Source organism: Dermochelys coriacea, chromosome 2, assembly GCF_009764565.3.
Source record: "Dermochelys coriacea isolate rDerCor1 chromosome 2, rDerCor1.pri.v4, whole genome shotgun sequence".
NCBI lineage: Eukaryota > Metazoa > Chordata > Testudines > Dermochelyidae > Dermochelys > Dermochelys coriacea.
The window spans coordinates 157397315-157411540 of NC_050069.1; the positions used below are offsets into that span (position 1 = coordinate 157397315).

A 14226-nucleotide genomic window follows, 5' to 3' on the forward strand; every position below is an offset into this window, starting at 1 on the left:
TCAAGCTCCTGATATGGCCAGAGTAACATGGGGGAGTGGGGCCCTCAGGACATTTGACCACCCTTCTTATAATAATTCCTTTTAATGAATTATAGAGTGCTTGAATACGGGCAGGAAATACATTCCTTCTTTCATCAGGTCTCCCAAAGAGTACAGGGTGGAATAAGGAGCGCTAGAGGTGGAAGGCTATACGGTGTACAGTGAATGAGGGAGAGATACATAGTGAATGATACAAATCCTGCAGATCTATGTCGAATTTTGGCCATGGTCTATATTCAACTACTACAGTGCAATTCTGGACTAAATCCAGATTTATGCTGGTGTAAATGAGAAAAGATCTGAGCCGTATGTTGACAAGATAGGCAGCATGTGGTAAGTGAACAAGGCAGGAATCCACTCACTGAACAGTCAAGATAGATTTTAAAAGTACTGAAACAAAACACATTAGGTCAGCTACTTATCACCCGGCATCAAAGTCAGTTATACAATGTTGTGGAGACACTTAAAAAAAGGGCATGAGGGGAAAATGAGGGTAGGATCCTGCAATACTGTCTTGTAAACCTATATGATAAGAAAACTTCAGAGAAAAAAAGTCACTAAGTCACACTCCCTCCACATGGGTTGCTCCAGGAGCAGCATAACAATGTGCTAACCTTTGCTTGGGGCAAATTTGTTAATTCACTATCAAGCCCGAAGGAAGCTGGATTTCCAAGGCCAAATTCTGCCTTTGGTAGGGCATGTCACTCTGATTGGCTTCAGAGGGTGCCGCAAATGAGTATCCAATGGCAGCATTTGCACCTCACTACTTAAAGTACTGGTAATGCAGAAAGGTAAAGTTGAATAATTGCTGACACTTACTAGGGTTTGAGAAGATGCAATGACTTCTTGTGCCTCAGGAACTCCTTCCTGCTCTTGAATGCTACCAGTGCCACTAGAATCTCCTGATGCCTACACAAAAGCAAATTAGGATGAGTTTAGAAAATTCCAGAGTCAGAATGTTATGTTGTAGCATGAAATAGCTCTTCAGATTCTTTTGTACTTCACTTTTCACTTGTTATGTGGGGAAAATTATTTATGGGTATTTCTCAGCAACTTAGCTCCAGTATTACTATGAAGTAACTTATTTCAGTATTTAAAGTGGAGTATGGAATGAGTATATTAGCAAAATGAATATCACCACTCAAGGACTCAAAGGTGATGGAGATTAAAGATTGGGAAATTCTTTGGGGATTCTGGCATCCAAGGGACACAGCACAGAACAAAGCACACCAACAAAGCACTTTCAAGCATTTCAGTGTGTTCCAAAGAAGAGAGACTACCATTTGTTTTATTAAGGATCCAAGGGTGCAGGTCTAGAATATTGGGCTGTAGGGGACCCTGGATCTCTGACACTCCCTTTTTGCCACCAAAGGAGCTGGATGAAGCGGTATCTCTCTAAACTTGAAAGGCCAGGCCCCATAGCAAGTCCAGTTGGAGCTCCCAAGGCCTACAGCTACCTGACTGGCTCACACTCACTACTTAAGCTAGGAAGTGAGCTGGGAGGACCATTCAAACAACTGTGTAAACTTTCTGCTGCTTCTGTCACGTTTCACTCTACTCTTGCCTGCCTCCTGCAATCTGTATCCAACCCTGTTCCTGAGTCCTGCTTTGCTGCAGACCTATTCCTCATTCCTAGCTCCCACTTTTCTCCTCTTCCATGCCTGATCCCTGCCTCTCTCTGGTTTCTGCCCTTTCACTTTGCCCATGAGCATTGGCTACCAATCCTTGCTGACCTCCAGCTCTGACTCCTGACTCCAACTCTGGTACAACCCTTGGGTCTGTCATTCGGTATCTGGCCTTGGCTTCGATTCTCAGCTTCGATTTCCGGTCCTGACTCTGGCTGGACCCCCTAGCTCCCGTATTTGGCAGTTGATTCCAGCTCTGACTTCTGCTTCTGCTCCCTGACCTGGACACCTACTCTGCCCACTAGACCTGACATCTGCTCTCTGACCACTAAGAAAGACTGCCTAGATCCGAGCTCCTGACAGTTTTGTTAAGAAAGAGCTACTGTAATTCAAATCCTTGGCACAGAACCACTGAAAACAGATGGAGAGGTGTGTGTGTGTGTGTGTGTGTGTGTGTGTGTGTGTGTGTGTACTCACATATGGGTCATCATCTTCACATTGGTCTTCAGTAGCCCTTGGGTCAGGTTTGATCAATAGTTGTTGAATCGACCCCTACAATAAATAAAAAAAGCAGTTCAAGGAAGTGTTCTCTTCAAATAACCTTTATGAAAGCATTGTGGGGAAACGGACAGACTGGACCCTGTTTATTTTGGAAAATTATCTAAAGCATGAATTTTGGCTAGGAGCACACATGGCCTTAAATGTTAACAACCACCACCACAGAAGCTGGGAAGCTGTTGGAGATCCTCAGCAGCTGTAAGGAGCTTGATGGCCCAAAACGTAACCTGAAGGGTCATTAAGTAAGCCGGATAGCAATCTCTAAAAAAAGTCCCTCTGCTGAGATTATTATTGCTAATAGATGGTGAAAATTTAAAAAAAATTAAGGAATTATTATTGGTGGTGCAGTTTCCATTGGTATGTATAGGGCTCTTCCAGAGAATTAATTCCCAGTACATTGGCTAGATTACTTAAACCATATTTCAATAACCCATTCAGTTTATAAAATTTGTTATATAATTTATCAGTTTGTTACTAGGATAATAGTGGATCTGTGTGAGTTGCATTATACGCCTTGTAAAATGTTGAGGAAAAATAGCCAAACTGCCAAAGATTTATTCAGATTTCTCTTCAATAACTCATCCTGGCATTTAATCAGTCACTTTAAATCATTAGAATAATACATTTTACATATATTTTAATATTGTAAATTATAAACAAATCAAATAGCTTGTCTAATTTTACCAACAAAATGTAATCTTGTTTTAAAGCAGTAGCAACCCAGAGATAGCACAGCAATGTGAGTTACTAACAACAGTGGGAAATGGGAAAAGTGTATTTCTTTAGCACATGCAATACTCAAAAACAGCTGAACCATATTTTCCTCAATAACTTTCCAAACAAATGTCCCTTTGGACTGAAAGCAAGCATGGAAAACTTCTGCTCAAAAGAAATATGCTTGCCAAATTTATGAGCTGCTGAAAGATGGGTTAAGAAAGAGAACATGCAGTAAGGTACATGCTCTAATAGAAAAATCCATTCAAAAGGTATACGTAAGTACTTAATTTGAATATATGAAGATATGTAAAATGTGTGCACAAAGCAAAGGAAATGGTGCAGAAGCCTAATAACTATGTTAAACTCTTCATGGAAACATGCACAATATTCCTCTGAACTCTAGTTTTGGGTTCAGAAAGAGTATGCAACTGGACAACTTCTGAAACAGTATTTAAAAAATATATTATGCTCCCTACAAGTACATGCAGTGGTGTGCTATATATTTAAAATACTTAACCTTAACAGTTTACATTGTTAAAACTACGTTTAAAGAAAATTCGATCGCATTTTCAAACCTGGAGGTTTAAAATTAAGCACCCACACCTCTATAAATCAGGCCACTCATTTGGGTTCCTAAAGCCAGGCAGCTAAGTTTGGATATGGGACCCTATTGTACACTTAGAAGCCTGAAGAACTGTTATTTCAGCCCATTTCTATCCTTTGGAAGACAGCAAAGCAAGCACTTGGTTTTGGGTGTCTCCCCTAGAGGGAGGAGCACAGTCTCTCACAGTGGAGAAGCCTATCTCCCTGCTGCCTCCAGGCTTGCAGTAGTTTGTCTCTCCTCCCCCGCAGTCCCCAGGAGAGAGATTTTAACAGGTTTCAGGTAGCCCTTAATTGGACTCAGGTGTCCCTAATTGACCTGAAGTAACCCCTTCCCAGCTTGAAGCAGAAAAGGGCCTTTACCATTCTAGGGCTAACATACCCGTTTTCCCAGACCCTCCTGCAGCCTGTGACTTTGTCACAGTACAGAAATATCTGAAAGTTAGCCACCACAACATACAAATACTTCAGCAGTTATGTGGACAAATGAAGGTGAGGGAGCACAACTGAGACCTAATCCAATGCTGCACTAAGGGAAAGGAGCTCCAGACGGGTTATAAGAGCAAAAAGGACAATAATAGTACCTCTAGAAGAGCTCTCAAGGTCTGTGGCTACAATGCGGGGCTGGACTGTATATTTGGGAAAGATGCCACCACTGAGCCATTGCATTGTGTGGATACCACCAAGCAGTGACCAGGACACCAAGCATGAGAACTTAACCCTCACTTCTTATCGCCTTGCGGGACAGAAGTAGACCCAGTCCTGGAGACCCAGAAGTTGACCAAATCAGAGTCACAGCATCCACAGGAGGAGAACCAAATTGCAAGGGGAAAGGGAGACACATCTAGTAAGTATTGTAAGATATTTTTATAAAAAAGTTTATGGGAAAGGGGTTTTAAGCAACCTAGTTCCAGGTACCATAAGGGTGCCGCCATATTTGTCTACAATCACTCTGCCACCTGAGCTTTTGTTCCCCCACCCTTTGCTCAAAATGGCAGCCGCAATGAAGGATGTACAAGTTCTCCTGCCTTTTCCTCCCCACTCCCCACCTTTGCTAATACTCAACCACGAGTATCTTGCTGTCTCCTTTCCTACAAACCTTGGGTCTGCCTAGGGGAGCTAGAGGGTCTCTTAATTCATCTCTCCACTCTTCCTATACTTTGTGAAGAGCAAGGATCTGAGTCGCTAACTGGTAGCCTTGCAAGATGCCAGTAAGGGCATAGCAGATTCTAGGGCTCTCCATGCAGTAATGTAAGGCTCTACTTATGAGTCACTCAGGGGAAGTTAGAGCCCTGTAGAGAGAGGAAGTTATTTTTGCTGACTCACTCTAATATCCAATCAGCCGAGTCCTGTTACAGTAGCTCCAAGTGCCTTTCGGAGAACAGAGCGCTAGGAGCAGGAACAGAGGGGTCTTGCTGAGAAAAAAAACTTCAAGGAGATCTGAGATCAGTAGAAACCGTAGGCTGAGCATTATGTATTGCTATTGTTGTTATATAACAATACATGCAGACTCCAGGGTAAGAGTCTACACATGTCTATACTATGCTGCCTCTGAGCTTCCAGCCCACTGTTCCCTCTGTGTTACTGCTCCCATGGTGAGATAGGAGTATACTTAAGGGAAAGCTTTCCAAAGTACTGTTTCTGTTGGTTGCCATTATGAGCAGAGGGAACACTAGATAAATGGAGGTAATAAGTAATAGTGTTGAGAGAGATGGGAGCAGCAGGAGAGAGTGGTTTGACATGCGTTTTGGTTGGCAGGGAGAGAGAAGGTAGAGTCGTTGAAAGCTCCCTGCATGCATGTTGATGTTGACAGTGAGTGCTGGAGGGTGGGTGGGGGGAGTGTACTATGCTCTTTTTGGGAATAGCAACAAGGGACAGTGCTGTGTGTATACACAGTGCATATGCCAGGATAAGTCAAGCACTCTCCACTAGGCTTTTCAGCTTCTCCCACAGCATGCCTTGCAACAGTAGGGCTAACACAGTGTAGCATCAAAAATACATGCATATGCCCAGGGTACCTCACTACTGAGCAGAAGTTTTGGCTTGGTAAAATGGGAGTGGATGCAACCAGGATTCGAACTGGGCTGAATCAGTGATCCAGCACTCTTTTGAGGATGCCTCTAGAATCTGGGGGGGGGGGGGGGGCAAGGAGGGTTATTTGTTTGTTAAAGTCCCTAGCCCTTATGGTTTCAAAGGAAACCTTACCAAGGTGAAATAAGTGCAACCAGTGCAGCAATTTGCAGAGGCCTGAAACAATAGCTCAGAGATGTGTGACCTCTCCCATTCCTCTCACTGCCTGATGATGGGTAGTTCAGATATCCAGTGATTATTTACTCTTTCATTGTGAATCATGTAAGAAAAGAGAGAGAGAATCACACACCTGCACACTCTATCAAGAGCAGCCTCTCATTCTGGTGCCATGAATGGAAGTTGTTTGGCAGATACCATCATTTCCCTCCCCGCTTCTGACCTCTGGAACCAAAAGGCCAGGTGAGCAAAGTTGAGCCCTCCCAAAGTGAAGTCAATTCTGCAGAGCCTAGCCACTACCTCCAGCCAAGTCACCCAGCCTGGGGAGTGGTGGCAGGTCTGCCTCGGTGGAGTGTGTGGGGCCAGGCAGTTTCCTCCTTGGTGCTAAAGGTTGCAGCTCCCACATCTGCTGCAGCCCTTCTGCAGACTCAGGCAGACATCACCGCGTCAGTTCCACTCAGCTCATGTTTTCAAGCTTTTCTTTGCAATCATGAGGGCCAGAAATAATTGTTCCCATGACAGCTGAGATTTTGATCTCATCACACATCTCTGGAGCCCTAGACACATGTCTGTTGTGCCCATCATGGATCTGAATCCCTCTGAGGGGTAGACAAGCCTGAGGAGGCCCACAAAGCATAAGGGATCATATTTTGAACATTTGCATCATCTGCTGTGAGTGGTGTCTGATTTCAGCATCTCAAGAGGCTGGAAGCTGGCTTGTGCCCAGAGTGAGGGAGAGAAGCACCACCTTCTTTTTTCCAGCTTCAGCAAGGGGTGCAACTCAAATGGAACTACAACATTCAGCGTGAAAAAGAAGTTGAGGACGAAAGGTGTTTTATGGTCCATGCTAACCTGTACTTTCATAGTTAAGTTCACAAATGTGATACCAAAGTAATCAGGATATCTGCTGAAATTCACATAAGCCTAAGTTTTTTTCATGTTGTTTTACCATAATTACATGACAAAACAGTGTGCAACTGCTTATTTTTATGGAAAAGATGACCTCATGTGTAACCCATTATAAATTTCTATTGAGCATAGATACAAACTACTGTACTGTGGAAATCACCATCTCAATCTTTGCCTAACCTTTCAAACTTGGGTGCCTAAAGCTAGGGACCTTAAGCAAAGTAGCCTGATTTTGCTGGACTCCCATAGGTCAAACCAACTTAATGGGACTGGTTGCATGAGCCAGGACAGTGAAATTTAGCACTCAGATTTATATATATATATATATATATATATATATATATATATATATATATATATATAAGGTGCATTAGATCTACAGAGATCTCTAGCACAAATTAATACATTAATGAGACCCCTCCGAAGTCTGATTCAATGCCCATTTGAAGTCAATGCAAAGACAACCATTGACTTCGATGAGTACTGGATTAAGTCCATGGCGGTGATAAGTGGATAAATTATCCTAGATACTAGCACTGGATGATCAAAAGAACAGCTATTATTATTATTATTAATAAACTATTATTTGGTCACTAGCTAGCGAAAAAGAATGAATAATGAGAGATAAATGTAGTGCTAAAAGTGCAGGGGCAATGCTTGCTAATCTTATCTGGAGTCACATGCATGTTTTGAGGGAAGACTATGCTGCCCCTTAAATTGTAATTTTTGTTGTCTGAAGTTGAAATGTTCTGATTCTAAGTACAAGTGCATCTTCCTATTGCTTACCAGATGGAGCTCAAGATCTGCTACTACCAATGGGTTTAGGAAGGTATTTCCTGTTTTTCTGAAGCAAAAACTTCAATGAAAATTGGCACTGTTGCTTAATTAGGTTATTGGGAAAGATATTAATCTCCCAAATTATTATGCACCACTGGAAGTAACTGGAGACATAAAAAGAAGACAAAACAAAAAACCTGATGTTTTCATTTTGACTGGTGCCGCGTTAGGCTTTTATATTTTGACAGATTTCAGTTTGGAAGTTGACAGGCTGAGAATTCCAAGCTAGTCCCAGCAGGAAGCTGTTTTTAATCAGGCTGATAAGGCATGGAAACCTCATGCTAATGTTTAGGTCTATTCCATGTCACTGAACCACAACATAAGGTTCTAACAGTATATAAACTGTAGACACAGCTTAGATTTTGCATTGAAACTATCTCCTGGTGGGCTGGTGGTCATGTAATTTACATGATCAGTCTGTTGCTAATGGTTAGCGGGGAATAAGTGTGTTCAGCAAATCACAGTTAAAAATGCTGTTACTGCATTAAAATGATACACTTAGAAAAAGTGAAACAAACCAATGCTCTAAACCAAACCTAATTATAAAGGGCACAGGAAGCCTCATGGTGTATTTACATTGAGCCTTAAGAGATAAGCCTGGAGTTTGATGTTGAATTGTTGGTAAACATCAGATCATGGTCTAGAAAAAGTTGCACTCTTTTATATATCTGCTTCTTACAAACCCCAACTAGCCTTACCTCTTCCAAAAACTTTCCACTCCCCTAACCTAGGGACCCAATTCCTAGGAGATTCTCCCTTTGGAAATTCAAGCTCATTAGATCCAAAACTTCAAGAAAAACTGCAGTCTTCCTTTGCATCCAGTCCTGTCAACTGGACTTGCAGAATCCGTGTTGCAAACCCTCTGTGAACTAAATCCTGCAATGGTCAGACATCTAGAGCTGACCAAAATGATCATGAATATATTACTGTTGTCTCCCGCCATATTTCTAGTCTATTCACACTAAGACTCTTGCATGAAATATACCAAAAGATTTATGGAGTCTCATTCAGTATTCAATCTCTCTCCCTTTATATTGAGTATTGTGTACACACACACACACACACACACACACACACACACATACTCTTGTGACTCTACACACACACACACAGTGTAAATGTTAATGTTACATCTGAACATGATAGAATTTGTTTTCCTTTTTTAAAAAATACTAGGAAGTCACATACAAAACCAAAAAGTTATTAAGGTTGTAAAGTCAAACACTCAGCAATCAAGAAATGCCCAAATTAAGGTTGCCCGGACAACCCTAATTTTGCCCACTGTGCAAGTGCATTTTGATACAGTTTTAACTGATATGATCATATACTAAGTTTTCTACAGTTTTCTTCTACTAAGATCTCGATCCAGGCATGTGTTGGGTGAGCTACAGCAAATAAGGTGGCTCAATATTTCTTTCTATTTTCATCATTCAGTTCGTGGCCCTGTGCATGGGTGCTGGGACAATTTTTATATGCTGAGAGCCATTCAACCAAAACTGTTAGCCCTTTATATAATAGAAACCACTTCAAGAAACTTGCTTCCAGCACCTATGGCCCTGTGCCTTAATTACTGCACACCATCCAACCATTGTACCAAATAAGGAATTGATAATTTTCTCAATAGCTTTTCTATAGTTCTTATCATTGTAGCATCTGATCCTCACAAACATTAACAAATTTACCTTCACAACTCCCTTTTGAAGTGGGAATGTACTACTATTGCTAGTTTACAGAGGGTGAACTGAGCGCATAGACCAAAATTTGCCAACTAATTAGAGTCCACTAATTTTGGTTTTCTCGGTGACTGGGCACCTGACTGAAGATACCTAGGGGCTGATTTTTCAAAGTACTTAGCATTTTTACATCACTGTATACAATCACAGTATTGTACAAACTTTAATTAATCCCAACAACCCCCTCAGTTGAGGAGAAATACATTTTCTTCTCCACATTTTACAGGTGGGCACACTAAGAAAGAAGGCTGATGTGATTTGAACAGCAGAGCCAAAATAAGAATTCGTGGCATCCTGATTCTCAATCTCATGCTTATTCCTTCAGACCACACTGTCTTTGTCAGAGGTACCAACCATCCACAGCTTCTACTGACTTCATCTGTAGTTGAGTGCACAGCACTGCTGCAAATCAGACTATTGGGGTCTCCATTTGGGCTCTCAAAATGAGGAACACAACTAATGGCCACTTGTGGCAATTTGGGCTTTAGTTACTTGCTCATATCACATAGGAACACTGTATCAGAGCCAGACATAGAAATGAATTCTCTTGTGTGACATTTACCTGCCTTAACCACAAGACCATCCTTTATCTGCCCACATTCCAACTTGTACAGCAAGAGGGCCTGCAGACAACAGCCTCATTCCCTACACAACTCTGATTCGCTCCCTGAGCGCCATCCACCCTAATCCCTTTATAATGTAGAAGTCCTATGTAAATGTTAGCATGTGATCACATAATTAAAGACCATTTCATATTGCAAACACACTAGTGGAGAGAATTAAGATTGCATTGACTTAATTCTAGAATTTCCTATGTTTTTAGTGCTTGACTTTGCAAACTTAACAAAACACACATGACTCTTTGACCACCTCACTTGTCATATCCATATCAACCAAGCCTACTGAGTAATGAAGGCATTCCCAGCTCATGCCAATAAAATTGTCACTCCAAACCATATCATCATAGCTTTTTCATGTATCTGTACGTGTAAATACATGTGTGTGGTGATATTCATTAAATAAAAGGTGAGCAGCATTTTCTTTCAGAACCAACTCAGTGGAATAACCTTGAAATCAAAATATTACCTTATTTAATAGAAAAAAGTATGGATCCTGTGGTGTATGTAGATGTCATTCTGGTTTTTGTGCTTGCTATGGGGAAATGCTGCGAGGGCAATCCAAGACAGAGGAGTTTATAGAATGAAAGACACACTCTGCTTTCTCTCATGGAGATGTTATACTTGTACTTTCTTTGTTAATTACCCCAAAATAACAGCAATCTAAACTACAAGTATATGTTTTGCTCCATGTGTATGGAAAATACAGGATATTTCAGATGCGACTTTTTATGCTTAGCCATTGCACTCAGAACTTCTTTGAAAAGAAGCGTCTATCAAAAACATTTAGAATCCATCATACTGTACTTACTGTGAATTTTTCCAATCCTGTTGCTCCTGCATTTCCAACAAATATACCAGAGTTGGATTCAAATTGCAACGCTTGAGATGACCTCTGAAACTGAACTCTGTTATATTCTTCACAGTCCATGAACAGAACAGTGTCATTTCCCTGAACAGTCACTGTAAATCGATTCCATTTATTAGTCATCACTGGAACTTTAAATGAGGCGGCCTCTCGGGAGATGTAGGAACCAGGCTCTGTGTAGTACATGATTATTCTCTGGGTTCCATCATCAACTGGCGATAGTCTCATTCCCAAGTATATAGTTTTCTGAAAGGCATCTGTTATTGCAAATAGTACACCTCCATCATCACTGTTTGGTTTTACTGTAACTACGATAGCAAAATCACTATAGAAGGTCTGTGGTATTAAAGTGCTTGTCAAACGGCCGATGTTAGCATCTGGTCCAAAACTGTAAGCTGGAAACCCTCCATAGCCAGTGATAAAGGAGACAGAAAAAGGGAGTGGAACTCCTATCAGCTCTGTCAGATCAAGATGACCCTTTGATCCTCGTTCTGTAGTATGAGACAAAAATATGTTATTTACTCCAGAGTCTATGTTTTATTTAACATTATATGGCTTAATGAAGTTACAATACGACTAACATGCTAATATTTGAAACGCCTATTCAGCAAGGTGCTTGAGCACATGTCTAACTTTAAGCACATAAGAAATCTCATTGACTGACGGTACTACTCACATGTTTAAAGTTAGGCACACGTTTAAGTAAGCTGGGGAACCAGTTCTTCTGCAGGGAGCTCCTACAAAAATGTTCTCCTTTAGCCTTTCATAAACCACGAGTACATGTACTTGCAGAGAGGACATGAGAGAATGGAGAATTTATTCCTTTGTTTTCTCAAATAAACAAAAATGTTGTAACATAGCCATGATGAAGGGAGGAAGCAATAACTTGGCACAAACAATGCAGTGGAGTTTTACAAATTCAGGATAAGGCTACAAGCTGAGCTGGGAGAAATTTTTTGTATGAAACCTTTTTGTAGTGAAAAATGAGAGTTGGCAACATCAAAACGTTTTGTGAATTCGTATCAGTTTTACCAGATTGTTTTGGATGAAAAGCAACCTGGGGAAAAAACAAACAAACCCTGGGATGTTTTATTTTGACATTTTTTAAATGAAACATTTCAGGGTTTATGGTTCAAAATTATATTTTGTTTCAAAGTTTCCTTTTTTAAAAAAAAATCAAAACCATTTAAAATGGCTCCCAATCAAAGCCAAAATATTTTGTTTTCAGTTTGACTCTAAACATATTTTTTTCAGACTAGTCCCAAAAATCTATTATTTTCACAGCTCTAATTATGAGTAAGATACCTTGGAGGATTTGCTCTAAAAGTAGGGTTGCCAGATGTCCAGTTTTTGACTGGAATGCCCAGTCAAAAAGGGACGCTGGTGGCTCCGGTCAGTACTACTGACTGGGCTATTAAAAGTCCAGTCAGTGGCGCAGTAGGGCTAAGGCAGGCTCCCTGCCTGTCCTGACTCTGCGCAGCTCCCGGAAGTGGTGGCATGTCCCATCTCCAGGTCCTAGGGGCTCCACCTGCTGCCCCTGTCCCGAGCACCGGCTCTGCAGCTCCCATTGGCTGGGAACCAGCCCGGAGCCCCCTCCTGCACCGCAAATCCCTCATGCCTGGCCCCACACCAGAGCTCGCACCCCCAGATGGAGCCCTCATTCCCTCCCTCACTCTAACCCCATGTCCCAGATGGAGTCCCCTCCCACACTCTGAACCCCTCGGCCACACACCCCAGCCCTGGAGCCCCCTCCTGGACCTCAAACCCCTCATCCCCAGCCCTAACCCAGAGCCCATACCCCCAGCTAGAGCTCTCACCCACTCTAACACCCCAAAGCCCTGTCCCAGCCCAGTGAAAATGGGCGAGTGAGAGAGGGCAGGGGATGGAGTGAGCTGGGGATGGGGCCTCGGACAAGGGGCAGGGCCTAGGGGTGGGGCAGGGGTATTCTATTTTCTGTAGTCAGAAAGTTGGCAACACTAAAACTTTGCTCAAACACATATTACAAGGATTTCAGTTTTCATTTTACACCACTTTTGTCAGTTCAAGGAATGCTTTCTTCCATGGTTTCTTTGTATAGAAAAACATTCTTCAGTCATTAAACCTCAGTTTGAAATCAGGGAATTTCCATTCCATAACATACCCAGAAGTAATGGTCCCTGAAAATATGCCCTGGGAGAAAACCCCTCCTTGGTAGTTAGTTTACATCTGAGTAAATATGACCAGCATTGAGCATCTAATCCCATTTTTATTCACATTTTCCAGATTCCTAGTAAGGTATACTCTACCAATACTTCCAAGAACAGAGACTTCCAAATGCCGATCACCTTCTGAGAAATAAAACACTAAAAATATTATAGCATTTTTAATAACCAGAAATGTCTGGCTAATTCCACATGTGGCTTAATTAGAATCTAAGTCTTGATTATCCTGTTGTATGTATTTGTACATAGCAATAAGATCATACACTCCTCCTCCTTCACCTCTATAGCCTCCTCTTATCCTGAAAAATTTAAGATATCATTGTAGCTAAAACTCTCCATATCTTTGATCAATGCTTATCAGAACCCACTCCAGAAGTTTTAAACTTCACAGAGGTAGGAAAGACAAAAGTCTTTGCATGGATGTTTCTTAACATCCATGCACAATATTAAAATATTTTCTCTTGTCTTGAACGTAACAGTCCAATTAATAAATCCTCAAATACTGTTGTCTTTCTAAAACTGTACATAAAAAATGTGTCCCTATCTCTGTTACAACTAACGTGAATCCTTAAATTACTTTAATGATCAAGTATATACTGTCATACTCTATATTCCTGTTCTTTGTGAAACAATATATATTATTTTACAATTTTTAGACCCCAAAATAACCTTCATTCTACGTAAAAGGATAAATGGACACAAATCAGATATTAGGAATGGCAATATACAAAAACCTGTAGGAGAACACTTCAACCTCCCTGGACACACAATAGCAGATTTAAAGGTAGCCATCCAGCAGCAAAAAAACTTCAGGACCAGACTTCAAAGAGAAACTGCTGAGTTTCAGTTCATTTGCAAATTTGACACCATCAGCTCAGGATTAAACAAAGACTGTGAATGGCTAGCCAACTCAAAAGCAGTTTCTCCTCCCTTGGTGTTCAAACCTCAGCTGCCAGAAGAGGGCCTCATCCTCCCTGATTGAACTAACCTCATTATCCCTAGCCTGATTCTTGCTTGCATATTTATACCTGCCTCTGGAAATTTCCACTACATGCATCTGACAAAGTGGGTATTCACCCATGAAAGCTTATGCTCCAATACATCTGTTAGTCTATAAGGTGCCACAGGACTCTTTGCAGAGATCCAGACTAACACGGCTGCCCCTCTGATACTTGACTTCATTTTATATTTGCTAATGTGACAGCCAGGATAATATGCGTCTCAGCCAAAGTGGCTGAGTGCACTCTACCTACATAGCTGCATGCTGCTAGCAAA

At 41.4% G+C, this 14226-nt stretch overlaps 1 protein-coding gene and 1 long non-coding RNA gene across 7 annotated transcripts in view; both read right to left on the reverse strand.

Moving 5' to 3' along the window:
- The window catches only part of LOC122458852, a 523493-nt gene that overhangs the window by 296510 nt on the left and 212757 nt on the right, over nt 1-14226 (reverse strand). The window lies entirely within an intron of this gene.
- The window catches only part of COL15A1 (collagen type XV alpha 1 chain), a 293396-nt gene that overhangs the window by 171767 nt on the left and 107403 nt on the right, over nt 1-14226 (reverse strand). For all 6 annotated transcript variants that reach the window (XM_043508544.1, XM_038392464.2, XM_043508545.1 and 3 more), the window contains 3 exons: nt 10694-11241; nt 2142-2216; nt 859-948 (listed from right to left, as the gene is read on the reverse strand). In XM_043508544.1, coding sequence (XP_043364479.1) covers nt 859-948; nt 2142-2216; nt 10694-11241 — 713 coding nt within the window. The remainder of the gene's footprint in view (nt 1-858; nt 949-2141; nt 2217-10693; nt 11242-14226) is intronic.